General features: G+C 38.1%; 1 protein-coding gene across 1 annotated transcript in view; it reads right to left on the bottom strand.

Annotated features, from left to right (window-relative positions):
* The window catches only part of LOC145492280 (uncharacterized), a 19,323-nt gene extending 581 nt beyond the window's left edge, over positions 1-18,742 (bottom strand). Inside the window, exons 1-19 of the mRNA XM_081471682.1 lie at positions 17,354-18,742; positions 15,675-16,037; positions 14,330-14,584; positions 13,549-13,815; positions 12,862-13,155; positions 10,434-10,745; positions 10,202-10,237; positions 9,959-10,078; positions 8,644-8,668; positions 7,715-7,754; positions 7,236-7,494; positions 6,299-6,409; positions 5,747-5,937; positions 5,479-5,601; positions 4,264-4,334; positions 3,157-3,197; positions 2,677-2,773; positions 1,363-1,462; positions 1-725 (exon numbers count right to left, since the gene is read on the bottom strand). The exon at positions 1-725 is cut by the window's left edge and continues 581 nt beyond it. Coding sequence (XP_081327808.1) covers positions 657-725; positions 1,363-1,462; positions 2,677-2,773; positions 3,157-3,197; positions 4,264-4,334; positions 5,479-5,601; positions 5,747-5,937; positions 6,299-6,409; positions 7,236-7,494; positions 7,715-7,754; positions 8,644-8,668; positions 9,959-10,078; positions 10,202-10,237; positions 10,434-10,745; positions 12,862-13,155; positions 13,549-13,815; positions 14,330-14,584; positions 15,675-16,037; positions 17,354-17,423 — 2,844 coding nt within the window. The 5' untranslated portion in view covers positions 17,424-18,742 and the 3' untranslated portion in view covers positions 1-656. The remainder of the gene's footprint in view (positions 726-1,362; positions 1,463-2,676; positions 2,774-3,156; positions 3,198-4,263; positions 4,335-5,478; positions 5,602-5,746; positions 5,938-6,298; positions 6,410-7,235; positions 7,495-7,714; positions 7,755-8,643; positions 8,669-9,958; positions 10,079-10,201; positions 10,238-10,433; positions 10,746-12,861; positions 13,156-13,548; positions 13,816-14,329; positions 14,585-15,674; positions 16,038-17,353) is intronic.
* Positions 18,743-20,679: the final 1,937 nt, after the last annotated feature.

Raw genomic sequence — 20,679 nt, 5'->3', positions numbered from 1 at the left:
TTGTGATTGTAGTTGCTTGGTAGATTTTAAGGATCACAATGAGAACTACTGGTTTTACCAGTACTTGTGTTATCCAAAAAAAGCGTACAGTGATTTTTTGAAATCAGCGCCTGTGATGTCATAACTGCAGATTGTACAATAATCATGTCAAGGACACTCAAGGTCACGGGTAATCATGTCATGTATGACCGCGGTGTACGATTTCTAGGGGTAATCATGTCAAGTTCGCGCGCTTTGTGTTGCTTGCCGTCAGTGAAGAAGCAAAAACATGACTTCCATTTTTCTTGGAAAGGGTTATCAGCCGAAGCCGAAGGCCTCGACCTTGATTATTCTGGATATCACAAAAACCTCATCCAATAATTGTTTATTATTACAAAAGAATACCTCATAATTATCATAAAAACCGAGTTCTAAATCGGCTATAAGGTTATATCAGGGATGCCCATCGGAAGGGAGCGGGAGATGGGGGTTTTTCAAAACAAAACCTTTTCTTGCATCATGGTCATAAAAGTCGAATAGGAGGGGTACCCAACTGTTATTTAGTTAGAACAGGGTGTAGGGAGTTAGAAGGTGAATCAATTTCATTGGGACTGTCCGGGGAGGGAAAGTTATGTATAAAAACCAACATCTTAATAACAAATTATGTGATAAATTGGTCATTCCGCTTTAAGGTCCTCAACATTTGCGTACAAAGTATTGTCGTATTCTTTGAGGTTGACGTACGTCTGTAGAAAAAAGGCAAATCATATTATTAGTGATACTGAGCGTATATTAAAATTCTTTGACATGGGACAACAAAGTAAACATAACAAATTCAGTAAAATTAATAAGTCACGGAGTCATTCTTATCTTATTTTAGTTTTTATCCTTATATTATGTTATTTAGACAGGAACCCTTTGATAACAGTACTCTTGCACCGAAGGGCTATCCTGTATAAATATTCCTTGTTATTATTATTGTTATTATTATTATTGTTATTATTATTATTGTTATTATTATTATTGTTATTATTATTATTGTTATTATTATTATTATTGCCAATTTTGAAGGCAGCTTTTACGAAGACTTCTTTCTCCAGCTACGAAAAGGTTTTTCGGTAAAAACGACCTTCTTTAGTATCTTGCGGGGTTGGAGAGCAATGGGTAAATACATGGCCTTTTCTCATAGTGTTAACCTTGTCATAAATTTGGTTTTATTTACATTTAGATTGCCAGCTGGTACGTGTATATGCTTGCATATGCTTGAGCAAGAGCTCTGGCAACAATCAAGCCACGCAGGGTAATTCTTGGTTGCGTGGTCCTCTGCATACAAGATTGTTTTGGTAAGTTGTATTTTAAGTAAATGCGTAAAGCTGAGCTTACCTTGTGGTTTCTTTCCATTTCTTTCATCGTGTCCTTTAGTTTGACAAAAGTAGGTCGATCTTTTGGCTCTTCCTCCCAGCACTTTAGCACCACCTGATATCTGATATATAGTAATCATTAGCAACAACAAGAAGAACGATAATAATAACAACTTTACCATAACCGTTCACCGTCCTAATGGGGTTTCCTAGGTTGGAAAATATAATGGTCAGACGTACGGCGATTAATGTTTTTGGAATTTGCATTTCTGTTCGAGTTAGAGATTTCGATATTCCATTACTAGAACTGTGCTAGAGAAATTGTCGAGGTCATACAACGCCGGTTTCTTTATACTCGGAAAATCGTTGCTGTGAGAAAGAAGAGGAGCAACCAGCATTGTACGATCTATGGCGGCGACACTATAAGAGACCAGATAAGAGGTTGTCTGTATCTTTTTTTAAGTCTTCCTTAAGACTAAAAAAAAAAGTTTAAAATTAGGATGAAAAACAGATTGGAAAGTAAATCTTTTATTGGGCGCCTTATTGTTTAGAGTCCGTTTGTGTATTTTTACCCGTCAATTGTGTTATGACTAGTCCTAGGAGCTCACAAAAATACTGCAATACAGTGGAACCCCGTAAAACTGTCACCAAACGGCCATGAAAATTTGGCCGTACTAACGGGTTACGGTTAAATTTCATGACTGGTCTGAATTAACAGATATATGACAATTGCACTTCTAAACAACTGCTCTTTAATAAGCATCAGGAATGCAGATGTAATTTTAAATGGAAGATGACATGACTGTTTGAGTGGCCGTATACAAATGGGGTAAAGTAATGAATGATTAATACGGGTGATTAAAACTTTTTAACCTTTTAAGATTTTTTCCGATTGCTAGCTTTATTCAGCTTTGTTTACAAATCGGATCATTAGCCGTTTTATTTACTCTCACAGAGACAACAGCATCGTGTCAGAGCATGGTCAAAACAGAATGTGGCTGGGTTATGAGCGTTTGCCAGAGATTCCGCAAAGGTTTTGACCATGCTCGCCGGCTTTTGCCCATCAACGTTGTCTATGAGAGTGCATACATTGGGTTAGAGTAACAAAAACTCTTTGACTTGCAAGCGTCAAGTTTGTCCAGTTCGGAATAGAATTAGACTGAACGTAAACACTGAATAGCGATGCGTTATACAGGCGTTTACTCGAATATATTTTTTTTAGGAGTGCGGTATCAAATACGTTTTTCTAATTGTAAATTATTTTGCTTTACTCGATGAAGTTTGATAATGATATCAAGATAATTAAGATATGTAAGGTATGTAGCGAGTTATTTACAGTTTGTTATCCACATGTTTAGGCTTTGGCATTCTGAATCCTTCCTGAAGTTTCCTGGCGATTTGTCGAGCGTTTACTCCTGGATATGGAGATCCACCTGGATATGAAAATGAAGATAATATCATTGGCGACAAATTTATCATTTCAGATGTGAAGTTATTGCCAAAGGCAACGTTTGGTGTGAAATTTTTGTCGACAAAATAAAATAAAAACCCAAGATTGTAAGCCTAATTTGTCACCCATGATATTGAAAGGTAATCAAATGGTATACTTGTGAAATTAATAAATAATTTCACTTGTGTTTTGTCAAAATCATATCAATTTCCGTCGCCTAAAGGCTCGGAAAATCACTAGTATTTCGCCAAACGTGCTTGAAATTATTCCTAATTTCACTCGTTACCATTTGTTTATCAATAATAGCAAAATGGTTTTCGTGATGCATCGTGTAGATTTATAGTGTACATGTAAAAATAAACCTACCTATGGTGAGAATCTCGTATAATAGAACACCATAGCTCCAACTGAAAGAAAAAAAAACAATAAGTAATACTTCTTCCTTGCAATAAGTTGTATGGAGGAAGTATTTGGGGAAATAAGGGGATTGAGCAGAGCTAGATACCTTTCCGGGTTCTCTGTTAAATAACTGTGATTCCCAAGAATTCATCTTTTAAGGAATCGCTCTTTCATAAGTAATAGGCAATATATTTTTTTCAATGACGGTTTCTTTTCAAAGCTCTAAAAAAACATTAACCAATCATGTCATAATAGAGTTGTTTACTTGTGAACAGTCTTCATAACTCAAACACAAAACACGTGGTCGTCACGTCGAGGTTATCCCGTGAAAAACTCAACCTCTTGTTTGGAAAGTTATTATAATTAGTGTCTTCCCTTCGTTCTTCTTTTATGACTGAAACATCCTTCTGGTCTGATCACTTCAAAGTTTGACGCACTTTCATCTTTTATGGCCTCGTAGGTTACTTAGTCGCCAAAGCAACGGTGGTGCAATTTTAATGAGGTCAATAATTTTTCCTTGGCCTCATGTGATCCTCCATTTCCTTATATGGGTAACGTTCAGAAAGAAATTCATGATTTTAATGCTAGCATATTAAATTACTATATAAATATTCCCTTCTCTAGGGCTTTCAATACCAGCGCTAAGTAACACTACATTGCATTCGCAAGTTTGCCATTAATATCTACCTTGAAAAGAATACTTGGAACACTAAGATCTGCTTCTGGCTGGGTGGAAGAACAATGATTTAATCCGAAGCTAATATGGTCACCCATTTCCTTATCTAATGCTCTACTTTTTACATTATGTAGTTTCTAATACGTTCCAGTTCGTACCCTTCTGCGTGGCGCACCACTGCATTGCCAGTCGCCACCTTCCTCAATTGCACGATCACTGGCCCTCGCACGGCTTTGCAAGAACTTAGGAATTAGCTAGAAATTATCGCCTAATTTTATTTTTATGTTGGCAGTTAAACAAAATGAAATCGGTTATGACGTAGTTATAATAAATTGACATCCCCATGGTCGTTAGGACAAAATAAGGCGACAAATGTTATTAGATTGTTTATTACTTACACGTCACTTTGTGTTGTGTATGTTCCATATAACAAAGCTGCATAAGCAGTCCACTTAACAGGTAACCGGCCCTGGAAGATAATGTCTTTACTATATTTCTTCGCATTATCCTATGGTAGACTTTACAAAAGAAATTTCTTTATATCTATCTACCAATCAACCAAATTTCTTTATATCTATCAATCAATCAACCAACCAACCAACCAACCAGCCAGCCAGCCAGCCAGCCAGCCAGGCAGCCCGCCCGCCCGCCCGCCCGCCCGCCAGCCAGCCAACCAGCCAGCCAGCCAGCCAGCCAGCCAGCCAGCCAGCCAGCCAGCCAGGTCCAGTATTGTGGTGCCACTAAGGTTATAACTGGAGTACCTTACTGTTATAAGATCACGTAAACTTGCTGGTCCTGCATTGCTGGCCAGTATCTTGAAAACAGTGGACAATATTTTCGCTAATCGCTGTTCACGAAGACTTGAGAGACCGATACGCTTACAAAGTTCCTCATAAGGCGAGGACTTATCTCTAAAAACAAAATGGAGCGCTCGTTTGTTCACCATCTCTAACTTGTCAGCTGACTTCTTATTACAAAAGTGCCACGTTTCGGAGCAGTAATTAAAGTGTGGCAGAATAAAAGCTTTGTAAAGATCCCTTCTAGTCTCAAAAGACAAGAGCTTTTACATCCTTTTTAATACAGCGATCTGTTGACTGACTTTTCTACATAGTTTAGCGATGTGCTTTTCAAAATTTAATTTCTCATCAATTGTCACGCCAAGAAGTTCCATTTTGTTGGATATGGGAAGTTGTGACTCTTCACACTTGAAAACTGAATCATCAGTTCCTTTATTTTTTCCCAGCACCATCACCTGGTATTTTGAAATGTTCCTCTTCATACTATTTCGCGCAAACCATATATCAGCACTGATAAGATCATTGTTGATTGTTTCTTCAACTTTGGAGAGTTCATTGTCAGCGTAAAAGATTTGAGTGTCGTCAGCGTAAGTGGAAAGAGTGCTCTTCTCAATAACATATAAAAGATCGTCCATAGAGATGTTAAATAATAATGGGCCGAGGACAGATGCCTGTGGCACACCATTAGATATAGATTGCCAATTCGAAAGTGTGTTCCCCAGTCTGACTCTTTGGAATCGATTTGATAAGGATAATTATTTTGGGATTTGATAAAGATAATTATTTTGGGAAGCTCAGTAAATATATGATACTCACTCGACTTTGTTTGGTGTAAATATCATCTTGCTGAACATTCCTCGCCATCCCAAAATCTGTCACCTTGCATTTCTCTTCTTCACCAACAAGAACATTTCTGGCCGCCAAGTCACGATGGATTATCTGAAGTAAAGATGTGATTATTTCAAAATTACCGTCATGGCTACATGTGCTTGATTTGTTGTCCTGTTTTTGTATTGTAAGTCTTTTTCCAGGTTTGAGATACCTTTAGTAGTCATAGAATAGCAATTAGTAGAGATGCTTTTACCTTTCTTGACGACAAATAAGCCATCCCGTCAGCTATCTGCCAGGCAAACCTCATCAACTGCTTTGAAGTAAGGTTGGTTTCCGGCTTTCTATCCGGGTTATTAAAATACGTGTCACTGAGCCCACGACTCTTTCTCAAATAACCCAGCAGATCACCGTATGGCACATATTCAATAAGGTCCAGTAACGGATCTAAAATAAAGGAAAATGCCCTTACCTTATGAAGTTCAAGTATAAAATGACTACAGAAACAATCTCCATAAACTGCAGGGACCTTAACCTAAAGTTTGAGAGTGCCGGAACGGAAAGAGAGAGTACATGGCAAACATACGGAAAATACTAAGGCATATGTGTATATACTTCACTTTTAAATGTTCAATCTTAGACATTGATTGATATTCTGTTAGCGATTTCAGTGTGTGCGTTTTCATAAAGCTAACGTCTGATAAACTTTTTATTATAATCGCCAAATGCATATTGTATTACTGAACTCAACTCCTGATTGTTAATTGACGTAGCCATGTGACATTACATAAAGAAATATTTTCTTTACCCGACTCGGTAACACATGCAATCAGCTTGATCACGTGAGATTGAGGCTTCAGTTTTTTCATGAGCTCGAGCTCTGAGAGCAGGTCCTTCCTATCTGATTCAGGAGCGTTTTCTACTTGAGGTAAATAAATTAAAACTAAAAATTTAGCAAAAGTGAGAATATGAGTCAGTCAGTCAATCAATCAATCAATCCATCCATCCATCCATCAATCAATCAATCAATCAATCAATCAGTCAGTCAGTCAGTCAATGAATTAATCAATCAATCAATCAATCGATCGATCGATCGACCAGTCAGTCAGTCAGTCAGTTAGGTAGTCATGCAAAAATGAAAGCAAGCAAGCAGTGAGTTAGGCCGTCTGTTCGTCAATCCGTCCGTCCGTCCGTCAGTCAGTCAGTCAGTCAGTCAGTCATCAGACAATCAATTAAATCAATCGGTCGAAGAACCGCTATCTTACAAAAGACAAAGTCAGGGGGATATCAATAACTACTTATTAACCGAGAATGAGGTCTTTACGGGGAAATCGCAAACCGTCTATGCTGCAATGCCGAGGTTTGAGAAATTTCCCGTGAAGACTGAACGCTGGACGTTGATAAGTAGTTTATTGTATGGCTCTATGACGGAAGTTCCAATTTCGCCCTGGCTGTTTCCTTTGTCCTGTTCAACAACTACTCGTTCATAATCTAATGCTATGGGTTCGCTGTGCTCTCCTAAAATTGAAGCTCGTCAGGGTAATAGGAGTCATTCGCAGAGTGTTCCTCGTTTCTCATCGTTGAAAGCCGCTACAATTTTCAGGAAATCGCAATCGGCACTTGGGCATCATGGGAGAATAATGCCCTAGAATTAGCCAATAAGAGCGCACGTTATATCGGCTTCAAACCAAAGCCATATAATAAGAGCTTTAATCATAAGGTTAAAATATATAATTTTCCATAACCTTTCAACATTTTCACAGCCACAGTTATGACACCTTGGCTGCCATAGATGTTCTTAGCTGTTGCATTAGCGACGTGAGAGAAAGCTCCCTTTCCGATATTTTTAATGATATCCACTTGCTCTCGACTGATCTCCCAGCTTCTTGTTGAAGGATGAAGAGGCATGTAATCTCCACCACTGTTAGGAATCTCGTAGGTTATGCTGGTAACATCAATTGTTTCTGTGGACTGAACTTCTGCTGCGTGGTGGTCAACAGTGTTCTTGAAGGGAACGTAAAACAAATTACGAAGTTATAGCGCTAAACAACCTTTATCAACGCGATAGAAGCTGAGGTGGATACCTAGAAATGATACGAAGGCATTTTAGTGTCAGAAAAAATTTCCATTTTTGGTTTATTCTGACTCATTTGTAATGGTAATGTAATAAAACCGATATTTTCTCCTAGTCCATAACGAGAGACACATTGAAAGAAGGGCTTACCATCTCAATGCAATCTGCACTTAATGAGGATCTGCTAATGCTGGAATTAGAAAACATGATTTCATTTTAAACCCTTTTAAGTATCGTGTTGGTGGTGTAAATAGTCATGAATAGCTATTGCTTCCTGGAGCTGTCAGTTAAGGTGGTTTACTACAGTTTTGATGGATTACAACAGCCCAACTTCGAACTCTTTTCAAAAATGTTCCAAAATGTTTTACCTTTCTCTATTTACTGTTTGTCCGAGTCTTTTACCATTCTATGTGAAACTTGAACAATTTAAATTTCAACAAATGGCCAAAATGAAAGAACGAGTACCTACGGAGAGACTGGGCGCTAGTAGGTTAAAAGACGTTTTTCTCAAAATCTACACCTTTGACCCCACCTCAAAATTTTCAGGAATAAGAAATTGGCTCTGATTAAACATTCCCCCGCAAAGTAAAATAAAAATCTGTAACACAGATTTTTCGCAAACTAAGAAAATGTGAAATTTTGCCTGTTTCACAAATAGCTCAAAATCTGTCTCACAGATCTTTTTTAAATTTTATCTCTAAACGCGATTCAACCCGATCCTCGATCAAAGACTGCGCATAACTTTTATTTAAGTACAGCCTCATGTGACGCCATGCGCCATGTATCGTGTGCGAGAAACCAAGAGTGACTAAGAACTTTTTTACCCCTTGTTTAACGACATTTTTTGTCATATTTTGTTGATCGTACGCTTAAACACATATTTGAAAACAGTTTGAAACTATCGCTACGTATGCCAAAATGATTTAACGCGTTTCAAATACTGAAGTTGCCTTCGTTTTTTCTAAGCGTTACTTGCGTCATTTTTGCACGCGCAACTAATATACTGACTTCTGGCAGGCAATCGTAGCGTGCGCAATTATGTCTAGGGAAAACTGCTGAACTTTGACGGTTATACTCACCGCTTTTCACGCCGCTTAGAAATTACTGAAAAACAACAACAACAACAACAAAAAATGTGCTGAAAAAGACAAATAACTAATGAAAAAATGGCCTACTTGAGAATACTATTTTTCAAGTTTTGTATACATCTCCTGATACCTCAAAAAATTATTTAATTCTGGGACTGTATTAAGGGCTTACATGCAAACATATCAGTCAGGCTCATACCTTTTTTTCTCCCTGCACACGTTGGGATCAGCCAGGATAACTGGATCAGGACTGTACGGGGTAACATTAGAATTGACTTTAGGGAGGCTTTACTTAAAATTGATGCTATCCGGCTCAAGGTTTATAAAAGGCTAGAGATTTCACGAGATGAACAGCAGAAAAGAGTAGTGAAAACTGAGTGTCAGTTATTTATAGGGCCCTTTCAAAGTTTCTACCTCGGGTAGACACACAACACCACTAATTTAGTCCAGTGTGAAGAAAAAAAATGGAATTCCATTTGTCCATTTATGTATGCTTCCAGCCGAGCTCATCTCCAGCTCATCTCACTTCGACGGCTAAATAACTTTGTTAATTTCCATTTCGGTAGCGCGTGTCTAGAAACTAAATAATAAGTGTTACTTTTTGCCAATAGGGCACGGTAACGAATCCTGCAATCTGATTTGATCTTAACGCAGTCCGGATTTTCCTATCTCTGAGTACGATCACGGTAACGGCGGGAAACAGCGCGGGTGAAATTGTCCTGTTGGTCAATTTTCCTGATCGAGTGAACTGGCGGTAATCGTCAATCTTCCGCCCTTTTTACACTTCCATCTACGATTAATCAATGAAGGTTTAGCTCTATTCACTTTTAAATGGCAAGGAAAGTCACTGTTAGTAAATTCAATAGAGTATTTTGAAGTTGTGAGAGTTTGTTTGGTTGTTTGTAGCTCGGCGTTGTAATGGCGCGTTATCCTGTGTTTCTCTCCCCGTACAATTTTAAGCGAAAAAAGTCATTTGCATTCGAGTTTATATCTTTCTATGTCTAGTATCTGAGTTACTTGCTCGGTCACTCGTTAGAGTTTTTGTGATGGTTTGTACACGGCAAGTTAGGAAATTCAATTAGAAAGTTGCGTAGACAAACCTGCTCGTAAGCCAATTTACCGCAGGAAAAAAATAAATAGGTTATTTGCCGGCTTAGGGTCGGTACGTATAGTGAAAAACTGTGACCTCGGGCTTGAAAATGCTGCCCTCGGCCTGCGGCCCCGGGCAGCATTTTCAAGACCTCGGTCACAGTGTTTCACTATACGGACCAACCATAAGCCGGCAAATAACATATATTTACCATACCTGGACCTCGACGTATTCTCCAGTGGATAACACTGATAACAACAATGATTATCGCCAATAGGATTATAATACTGAGATAACCAGCGTGAAGAATCTCCAGTTCTTTATCCCATCTAACAACTGTGGGTGATAACATTTACAATTAAAGCGACAAATAGGAGCATATTTTTGGTCACGTCTTACCAAACAAGTCTTGCCAAATAAATTATGTCTTTAAATATATACACCGAATTGTTTTATTACCTGTTTGATTCTGGTTCGCAGTCGATCTATTGGACTCTAAAATAACAGGAAAACAGACATAAAACTAGTATTCAAGAATGTACCCGCGTTTAAGGACAGTAATAACCACTGTTCCTGTCCGTAACCACTACAACATTAAATTCCAAGTTAGTTGTTACGAAAAATAAAAATTTCATTTTAACTAGCGAGTTACATAACTAATCCAGAAAAAGAAAAAAAGCCATTACTTTACCTTCCAAAACATTGATTCTCTTTATGTTTTGCTGTTTTTTCAAACTTTCTCCATATTTGTTAGTTGCCGTAACCAAAAATTCATACTGCTGGCCTTTTTCAAGTGCGACGACGTATTCAAGTATAGAGACATCATAAATGACCTCAATCTTTCTCCAGTCTCCTACGGTATCATCACTGGTAACGTTTCGAATATACACAGTGTATTGTGTGATGTCCGCTCCATTGCTGTTTGGCTTTGTCCATTTTATGACCACTTCATCGCTGTGTATCTCGGCAGGGAAGTCTTTAATTTCTGGTGTCTCGGGAATTCCTAAGTGATAAAGTTATTCAGCAAATTGTTTCCAACTAGTTGGATCAAATGAGTTCAAAGCATTTTTACTGTAATATCGCTTTCTGCGAAATAATAGCGGAGCTTCGGCGGCCCTCCGGGCTCCATACTCATATAGGAAAGAAAAGGAAACACATGAATTGATTTTCTTGGCTAGCGGTATTGCTCGTGGGCGCGTTCGCACGACGATGGCGACGACGGAGTCGCGCAAGATGACGGCCATATTCCGGCTAATACAGTAGAACCCCGGTAACTCGAACTCGGATAACTCGAACTCCCCCGCTAACTCGAACCGAGTCCCATTTTCCTACGATTTGACCCCACTTTTCATTCATTTTTAACTCGGTTAACTCGAACTCGGATAACTCGAATTCCCCACTAACTCGAACTAAATTTCGTTTTCCTTGATAAAAATTTACCCCGATAACTCGAATTTGGTTTATGTAACTCACCAGGGATGTCATCCCATTAGCTTTCGTTGTCGTGTAGTCGGTAAAAACACTCAAAACTAACACCACAGCAACTTAATTTTAATTAGTGCAACCGACCGTTCATAAATTTGAGAGTCATTTCCCGATGTTATGAGTCACACCGGATGCGGTGTCTTTAGCTGTCACAGTATACTGAAGTGCTGAACAATCAGTAAACTATCAATTATTAACATGGCAACTGAGTTGGATATTTAATCGATCCCGCTAGGTCGAACTGTTTTTCGTTTCCCTTCAGAGTTCGAGTTACCGGGGTTCTACTGTAGTTTGACAGAGACATGCAGCCTTAGTTTATCGCGTACTTCATTGATATTGGACATCCGTATTATGATCAATTGGCACCTGTCAAAACAAGTTATCCGCTGACCACTATCAAGTGACCATATCGCGGGCTCAAGTTTAGATGATATGATATTTGAGTTTGGGTTGTTCGGAAGCCAGTTAACGCTAACCCAGTATTTTAACCAAAGTATAAATTTTTCTTACATACAAATATTTTTACTGCTTTTGTTTTGTGCAGTTTTAGATTTTTCAAACTCAAAACAGAATGCCAAACAACATAAACAGAAAACCTCACCGCAAAGTGACAAAACGCAAATCAAAATTCTCGCTTATCCTGGGTTAGCTTAATCGAGCTTTAAACAACCCGGCCCAGGGGCTCCGCTTTTAGCCTTACATACATTACTTTATTTACCCTCGGATTTTAGAGTAGCTTGTGCAGCTAATATCTCCGAGCATCTAACCATCAGACGAGAGAAGACCACCACACCGGGAACTACGTCCCCTACTCTTTTCGATCAGTGTGTGGGTCTTTTACGTCCCACAGAATTAATTATGAAGAGTTGTGAGACGGGGCCTACGGTTTATAGTCCTTATCCGAGAAGACTAGAAAGTCTAACCATTTGCAGATGTCATTACAAAGGCAGCACTTTCTCCTCAATTATTTAAAGATGCTGAGTGTTGGGGCGGCCGGAGTTTGAACCCGCGACCTCCCACATGCTAGTCCGGTGCTCTACCACTGAGGTAACCGGTCGGCGGTTAAGGCTTAGTTAAATGTATTAGATAGACGGATAAATAACCAGACAGACAGATAGAAAGATAGGTAGAAAGATAGACACCTTTTATATTATATGCAAACTAATAAAATACCAGGTGAGCTTTCGCGCGAAAACGTGGTATCTTCTCACCTGAAAATAACATGTTATCCTCACATGTGAAAGGATCACCGTTGCTATGGTTACGTAATAAATGGCGCCTTGCGCAGCGAAATTAAAATGGCTTGGGATTTTATTGGAGTTTATATAGTAAATAGAACATTACATGGCCACTTGGAGAAACGAAATTTCTCTTCTCGTGTTGAAATATTCTTCAACACTCGAAGAGAAATCTCGTATCTCCAAGCGGCCATGTAATATCCTCTATTTATTAAATTTACATCAAGATGGCCCTTTTAGAAGTTTCAGGACCTGATATTAACATGGGCCCTGATGGACTGTGTAGTTTTAGTGATATCTTTGCATCAAAAACAAATTACCACGTAGAGCTGTTGTATGATAGTGAATATCTTTAAGTTGAAATACTCTGTTAATAAAAATCAATAGATATCTCACCGTTAGTCTTTGTCCTGATAGTCTTTTGCCCAGGTGTACCTTCAAAGACAGCATTTCTGGCAAACACCCTCACGTTGTACTCAGTATCTCTCTCCAAATCTCCAACAGACAGACTGGTTATTCCAGGATCAGAAATATTAACATTTTTTATCTCAGTGCTACCCTTTATTATGACCACTCGGTATGCTGTGATTTGACTCCCTCCATCATCAGTTGGTGCAGTCCATTTTACTGTCAGTGAAGTAGCTTGAATATCTGTCCCTGAAGATATGATGACTGGGGGGCCTGGTTTCTCTAAAAGAAATTTGATTTATATCATATATCTGTACTTTTATTCAAATCGTGCTCACTCAATGATGTATTGACTCTCACTCTTACTTCTAGGCAACAGTAAAAACAGCCTAAATTAGTCATTTTTGCGGCTATCAGCCTCGAAATTCGTATAATAGCGAAGAATAAATATGTCCCATTTCCTTAAGTTTTAAATTTTCAATCTACTGGGATGTCTACTATGAACATTCTGTCTTATAAGATGAAAATGCGATCGCTGTCGGTGGTTTAGTGGACTAGTAATCTTAAGTTGATAAATAAAAGGGGCTTTTCTGCGGCGGGACAAGTTACTTTTCTCTTAGTCATCTCTCTTTACAATAAACTTTGTATATTTCTGACAGATATAAGGACACCTACGTATTTGTTCCAGAGTCATTGAAAAGTCGCTTAAAGGATCAAGGCCATTGTAAGTGACACACTTGTATTCACCAAAATCTTGCTCATCATTTAAGGACACCTCCACTGTACTTTCTTTAGTTGTGAATGTGTTTAGTTTATTTCCATCAGGTTTGTACCAAGTGAGTGTTGGTGTAGGAACGCCGTCTGACACACACTTTAACGTCACTGTCTGACCAATCCAAGACTTAGCAGCTGATGAAGTAACACTTAGTATTTTTGCCGGGTCTGTAAAGAAAATATTGAAAAAGACAAATAATAAATCATCATGATAATGAATTAACATTTGAAGAGGAGGTCTCCAATCACCTAGAGGTGGTTTTTAGGAGGGTCCTCTAAAAAAGCCTAAAATATACATTAATTGTCTAAATACAGAAGTAATAAACGCTAAAAACTTAAAACTAAAACTAGAGTTCAAAACTGGAACTAGGATCAAAAATACTACTACTAACTTAAAACTAAGGTTAAAAATGGTTAAGTATAAACTGTTTCAGTTAGTGTTTAAAACAAACTTTACGTTTTGTCTTAAACTGAGTCGGCAAACAAGCAAAACCTAATCATCGAAAGGAAACTCCGCTCTAATTTGCTTTGCTTATATCCTTATGTAAGGTGGGGCGCAAATTTGGAAAATTTCCCTCAACTTTTCAAGTAGAATACAGAGAAAAAAGGAGTGATTACATTTAAAAGAAATTAAGTTGAAGTCTTGATGTAGAGATTTGATATCAAATAATTCCAGACTCACAACGAACCACCAAGATCTCTTTGTGAGATTGTGTTCCTGCTAAGTTGTTAGCTGTACATGTATACAGTCCATCATCTGTCCTCTTTATGTGGTCGAAGGCCAAATACGCTGAGCTCCTCCCGGAACTTTTTATTTTTCCATTTCGTATCCATGATACTTGCGGGTCTGGTTTTCCAGTCGCTTTACAACTGATATCGACTGAAGATCCCTCAATGTAACTTCCATTTGTTAACGATGGGCTGATGACAGGCATTTCTGCGGTGAAAGGAAATTTTTGAGCAGTGTTAAAAAAGGATCACAGCTAAGGCGTATTATATATATCACAAAAGACTGCGCTTTACCTCTTTCCCAAAAACCGCGAAGAGAAATGAAAATACGACACGAAGTGCAGTGTTTGCGGCTGCGTGCCAACACTGTTCATCAACGCCGTCGTGTTGACTGCTATGGTCATTGACTAGAGAGATGCCTCACGCTGCTCCGAAGCGGTGCAGTGACAAAACATTAAATTAAAGATGATATTTAGCTCAAAGAAATGGCCGTTTTTATACCAAAGATGCACTATCCGTCTGGACGAACTTGGGCAAACATTTGAAGTTCGCCTGGTTGTGCGTCTTTAGTATAAAGACGGGCGCAAGGCGTAATATGCGTTTAGACGAACTATTTCTCGTAGTGCGTCATTCAAGACGCATTTCGAAGGATAGTTCGTCTAGACGTATAATGTGTCTTGCGCCCGTCTTTATATACTGAAGACGCATAACCAGACGAACTACAAATGTTTGCCCGCGATCGTCCAGACGGATAATGCGTCTTTAGTATAAAAACGGCGAGGACGCATTATCCCTCTGGACGGATAATGCGTGCTGTAGTATAAAAACGGCCAATGGTAAAAGCATAAATTACAAACTGCGTGGATATAATATCAAGGCAAGTTTCCCTCATTCTTTACTGGCCTTTTGAAAATGCTCAAGTTTGCATATATTCCATCGGCCATCTTGGTTCATCGACCGGCCGTTTTTCGAACTTTCCTAGATTTCACAAAGTGGGGAGTCGCTGAAACATTTAATCCATATTTCTTAAAATAGTACCCCAAAAGAATCTGTTTGACGAAATAACATAAATTCGAATTTTCCGGGCCTGTCATAGCATTCTCCATATTTACAGGCAGTGGCACTTAACGACTTCGAGTTCCAGTTAAAAGCAGGTCATTTTCTGCCACCTACAGAAAAAAAAAACTCTTGCACATCTTGCTTGTGCATGTTTATAACGAGGTTTATAATAATAATAATAATAATAATAACAATAATAATAATAATAATAATAATAATAATAATAATACCAAACATACCTGCTACAATAAGCCTAATGGTGCTGATCTGACTCTGAAGACCTGAAGTTGGCTCTACTCGGAGAGTGCACTTGAAGAATGAATTATCTTGAGAGGTAATATTCTCAATTACAAGAGTAGCTCTACCTTCAATGCCTACTCTTCCAATGTATGCCGATGGCATGCCAGAGGAAATTACTCTGTCACCATTCTTTGACTCTGCCATCAAATATTTAAACTGATTATTGAAGTATACTGCCCAGATGATACCCTTGAGCTCTGTCTGTCTATCAGTAACATTGTAGTCCCATACAAGTGTGGCATTGTTTCCCTTCTTGACGTAACTTGGGTTGTCTGGTTCTTTTGTGAAACTTACAGCTTCCTCTAAAAAAAAAAAAATAAACAGCAGACAGTTACATGTAACAGAAAATTAAAAATAACAATAATTGAATTTTGGGTTTTTGGTAGTCAGGACTTTCGTTTTAGGCCGCACGTAACAGTGTCTGGTTGTCAGTTCTCAATTCATGTCCGGTACTGGTGATACGTCTCATTTGTATTATTTTAGTAAAGTATATCTTAAATCCCTTGACTTAGTGAGAACAAAATGAGCAATTTTAGAAAATGTGGTGTAGTTCAAAATAGAGGCCATGTTGCTTTATTTGTGGTTGTAATAAAGATTGAATTCTGGAAGTCCACCGAGCGGTTAATGATTTATTTTAGAGAACACTGTGGAAATTTCAGAACACTCGAGCAATGAAAAAGAAAAAGAAAACAAAAATAAAACAAAATATAAAACACTCGTTTAAATTAAACTCTATAAAAGAGTGATTCTTAAATCACTCATTAAATTGTACATACTGAAATCCGTTTGAAAAGTAGTTTTTTTTTACCCAGTCTAGCGCTGAACAACTTGTTACGCTATTTTCGAGCTTTTCAAACAGGATAGCACGACCTTCCGCATTAGAAGCTTTGGAAAGGTCAGGGAAAATACTAATGTCACATTTAACTCCATCAAAGGCAGTAGAAGTTCTATTATAAATTCAATACATGCGAGAGAGGTGGAATAATGTTTCTTTATGATGTAACAAAAAACAATGGTCTACCATTTAAAGGTGTCGGACATATATTTTTTTAAATTTGCTTGATGGAATCTACATGAGATCGTGAGATGAAAACCGAAAAACAAATTGGATTTCATTGTTTATTTCTCCGCGGTTTAGCCATCTGAAAGAGTGAAATTTCACTTCCGGTTGGGTCAGGAACCGAGGCGGGTTAGGGCCTAGGACTAGTCAGGCTATGTCGACTACATGCAATGTTTTTTTCGATTTCCACATCATGATCTCATTTACATTCCATCACTTAAATAGAAAAGTATCTGTCATATATACTTTAAACTAGGATTCCTGGCCTGTTTGGTAGAGAAGACACCTACACGCAGTTTTATATTCAACATTGTAATTAGTTCAACGGGGCACTTTGCTTTAACTTTTTATATATTCAAGTAGTTGATTGTCACGTCAGCCTGTATTGTTTAAAACAGTCATTTATCATTGAAACGTTTATGATACCATTCACTGCCTCGATTCGGTCAGTCAGTTAAGCCATTGTCTCGCACTTAAACCTATGCGATTTGCTGAATCGTAAATCATTCTAAATAAGCTGATCTATGTAACAAATGTGGCAAACTTTCCCTGACGTACCTGTGTGCGGAAGTATCTGAATCACGATCACATAAAAGAAACTTAACGAAAGAAAGTTTTCCACCATCATGTTAAACCATTGTAAACTCCCAGTATGCCTCAAATGCTGCTAACACAGTCGCTTAAAGAGCTGTATTTGCCGCCGCCAGCAAACAGATTGCACCCAAGCGTCTATAACGCCGCCATATTAAATTTCTGTTGTAAAAATCAATCAGTGAGATGTCATCTGTGACCTTTATTTGATTAGTCACGTAAGGTACTCGCCTCCGTCAAATGACATAAACAGTGGTCTGTACTAGAGGTGGAACTGATTCATAATTCTGGTTTCAGTATATTTAGCTATATTTGCTCTTTATGTACGTGACAACGATGTTACGAACAAAATTGTTTTCTCCGCCGTTTTCGGGGTGTGAGTTGTTGATTTTTGTTTCGGCAAAATCCTCGGGGTCTGCATAGAGTTTTCACTCTTTAGTATCAAGTTTTTCAGCAGCTTTAATCTATAGATGGCCAAGTTTTAGAGAAGGATTTCCCCGATTTATCTTCTATTTTTGGACATTTTCTAGCAAAATCGGAGCTGAGTTGAATGAAAAATATATTGCGGTGCCAACTAGGGCTTAGTCGGGAAAACTGGGGAGACGTGATGAACGTCGGGAAACTTTCCTGACACAACCGGTGCGATGCCACAAGAGCGAAAAGGAATAAAAACTGTATGGAGTTACTCGATAAATCTGTATGTTAATTCGATGTTTGACATAAACTGAATTACTATCTAGATTTCTCGCAGTCGAGGTTTAAAAATGGGGTAACCGCTGCGTTCAACTTTATTGGACGAATATCATCAAACTTGTGAGTTCACTCAGAACCAATCGGTAGAGCGCGGAGTCTTTTCTTTGGTTATTCTGTAAATTGAGATTTTTACGGATAACTTTATTATCATTAAGATAAATCTTAACTGGAACGTAGTCAAATACATCTCTGAAGGCACTTTAATCTGTTACCTCTTGAGTCTGTCGGCAGATACTTACTGACTGTACATACTGAATTTTTATCAAAGTAAGAAAAGAAGTATAGCAAATCCAGTGCCTAAAGGAACTTTGGAACTGAATTTCCGGCCGATCAATTCTCTCGGTAAGTATCGTAAAGTCGCAGGCTAATCTTGTCCCAGACTTGCTCTTAGGAGAAAATATCCGTGGTGAAATTGTATTCACCAGCCTGATTCAGTTTTTGGAGAGCATGACAAAAGCGTTAGGGTTGTTCGAGAACTGAATTTGATAGAATGGCTTTGTTAACTATGCTATAAACGCATTTTGAAACTTAAATGAAAGCGGTTTCTTCCTCTGACCATTTCTATATCTAGTTAGATACCGATAAAGTTAGCTGTTGAAGCGTCTTATTGCAAAAAGATCTCAAGAGATATGTTGGTGGGTGAGGAGATGTGAGAAAAAACGTTTACCATAAGACTCAATAGGCGGCCCTCTTTCCTCCTTCATCTTGAAAATAGACGAAGTCATTGATCTTTCCCTCTATAGGAAATTTAATCCCGAAATATTTGTAACTATTAAGAGTGCCTGCCTGTAAAAATCAGACCAATTCTTAATTTCGCGGCAAGGCTCGAAAATTCGATTTCGCTGATATTCTTATGGTAGGTAGGCTAAGGCATGACAAAAACTACTGGATAGTTTTTTTGGCAAAATATCGTTTTATTTCAAAGAAATAGGCAAATTACCAAATTCCGTTAAAATCGTCATTGGACGTACCATTTTATTAAGCAAGTTTGAGAGCCTCGCATGCAAAACTTCATCATTCTTCCGTATTTAAAACACTCAAATATTTTTGTGCAATGTTTAAATGTGTACTGGGATGATTTTAGGGAACGTTGCGCTGTCTTTTTGGGTGGAAAATAATTAAATTTCGAAGACATGTATTTCATTCACGTAAAAGTACTTCGTGAATATAATTAATTTTCACCATGTGCGAAACCTTCAAATGGATTAAGCTTCTAGTGGTTGAATCGCAGAAGGATGGTCTACAGATTCCTGTAAAAATTTCTTTGTGCAAATGATTGTGAGCGACGCGAGAGCTTTTCAAAGTACGTCAAAAATGCAAATATTTCACCATCCGTCGTCAAATTTCAATTTACGGGTTAGACGTATATTTTAGCATGCGCTACATGACTTGACCTATAGTAAGTTGAAATAGACGCAGAGCTGATAATTTCGAAATGTTCTAACCTTATTTGTTGTAAAAGGCAGGTCCAAAGCCGATTTGACGTGTTTCCAGTCGATCTCTCACCATTCGTCGTACATAAAGCAGAAGTTTGCTTTTGTTTACACAAGGTTAACGGCCCATGTACATCGCCTACTGTCAACCTATTATTGGTCGAATACCATGAATCTGTGACCATCTTTCTGTGCATATGAACATCACTGCATCTAAGTCAAAAACGGCTGAGTCATTTGAAGATAGTTGCTTGCTTTGCACTGCGCCAAAATATTATGTTTGATCGATTGCTGATCATTGCTGATAAGCGTGTCGGCGCAGCACAATCTATAGCCGTTATTTGTTCGTCACGCAATGTTGTCACGGCATATGCTACACATTTTGATCTATTTTGTGTAGAGCACTCTCAGGATAAGTGAAACAATTTAATCATTGTTCATCTGTTTGTTCATATATATAACAATATGTGTATATTTATATAATCGTATTTTATAGTGTACGTGGCCTCGGTCCAAATCACGTTTGTTGTACGTTCTGATATTTCAGACAACAGGTCATAAAGCTAGTGCCTGTACTCACTAGAATTTTAAAAAAATCGCCATAAACAAATTATAGATCAATGAAGCAAGAACTAGCTGAAATAAAGATAGGAAATCACAACGTGTCTAATTCGTGAGAAAAACAGACTAAATTTAATTAGTAATTACGGGAGTAAATAGCCCTGGCCATGCCATTTTATATGGTGTATTTTGTTTGCCTAGTGGCGAGGCATTAGTATGTTTGTAACAGAAAATAGAGGACTGTTCTCAATACAGTCCAAAATTATTGTCAGTAAAATATTGTAAATAACACACCTATTGACCGGTTACCTCCGCGGCCACCATCTGGTCGTTCCGATAAGGGTTTCATTATTGTCTTTACCCCTATTAAGCGGCCACCCAAAATTTAAAAATTTTGTTTTGGAAAGGGCGATGGCAGATAAGAGTCTGAAACTGAAGGTGCATGACGAGTGATAATTCAAACACACGTATATCATGATTGTCTTGAATTGACTCCATGTTCACCAAGAAATTTATAACCCGATAGTGAAAAATTAAATATTTAAG

Source organism: Orbicella franksi, chromosome 7, assembly GCF_964199315.1.
Source record: "Orbicella franksi chromosome 7, jaOrbFran1.1, whole genome shotgun sequence".
In the NCBI taxonomy this organism is placed as follows: Eukaryota; Metazoa; Cnidaria; class Anthozoa; order Scleractinia; family Merulinidae; genus Orbicella; species Orbicella franksi.
This window is presented reverse-complemented; position numbering and strand designations above follow the sequence as displayed.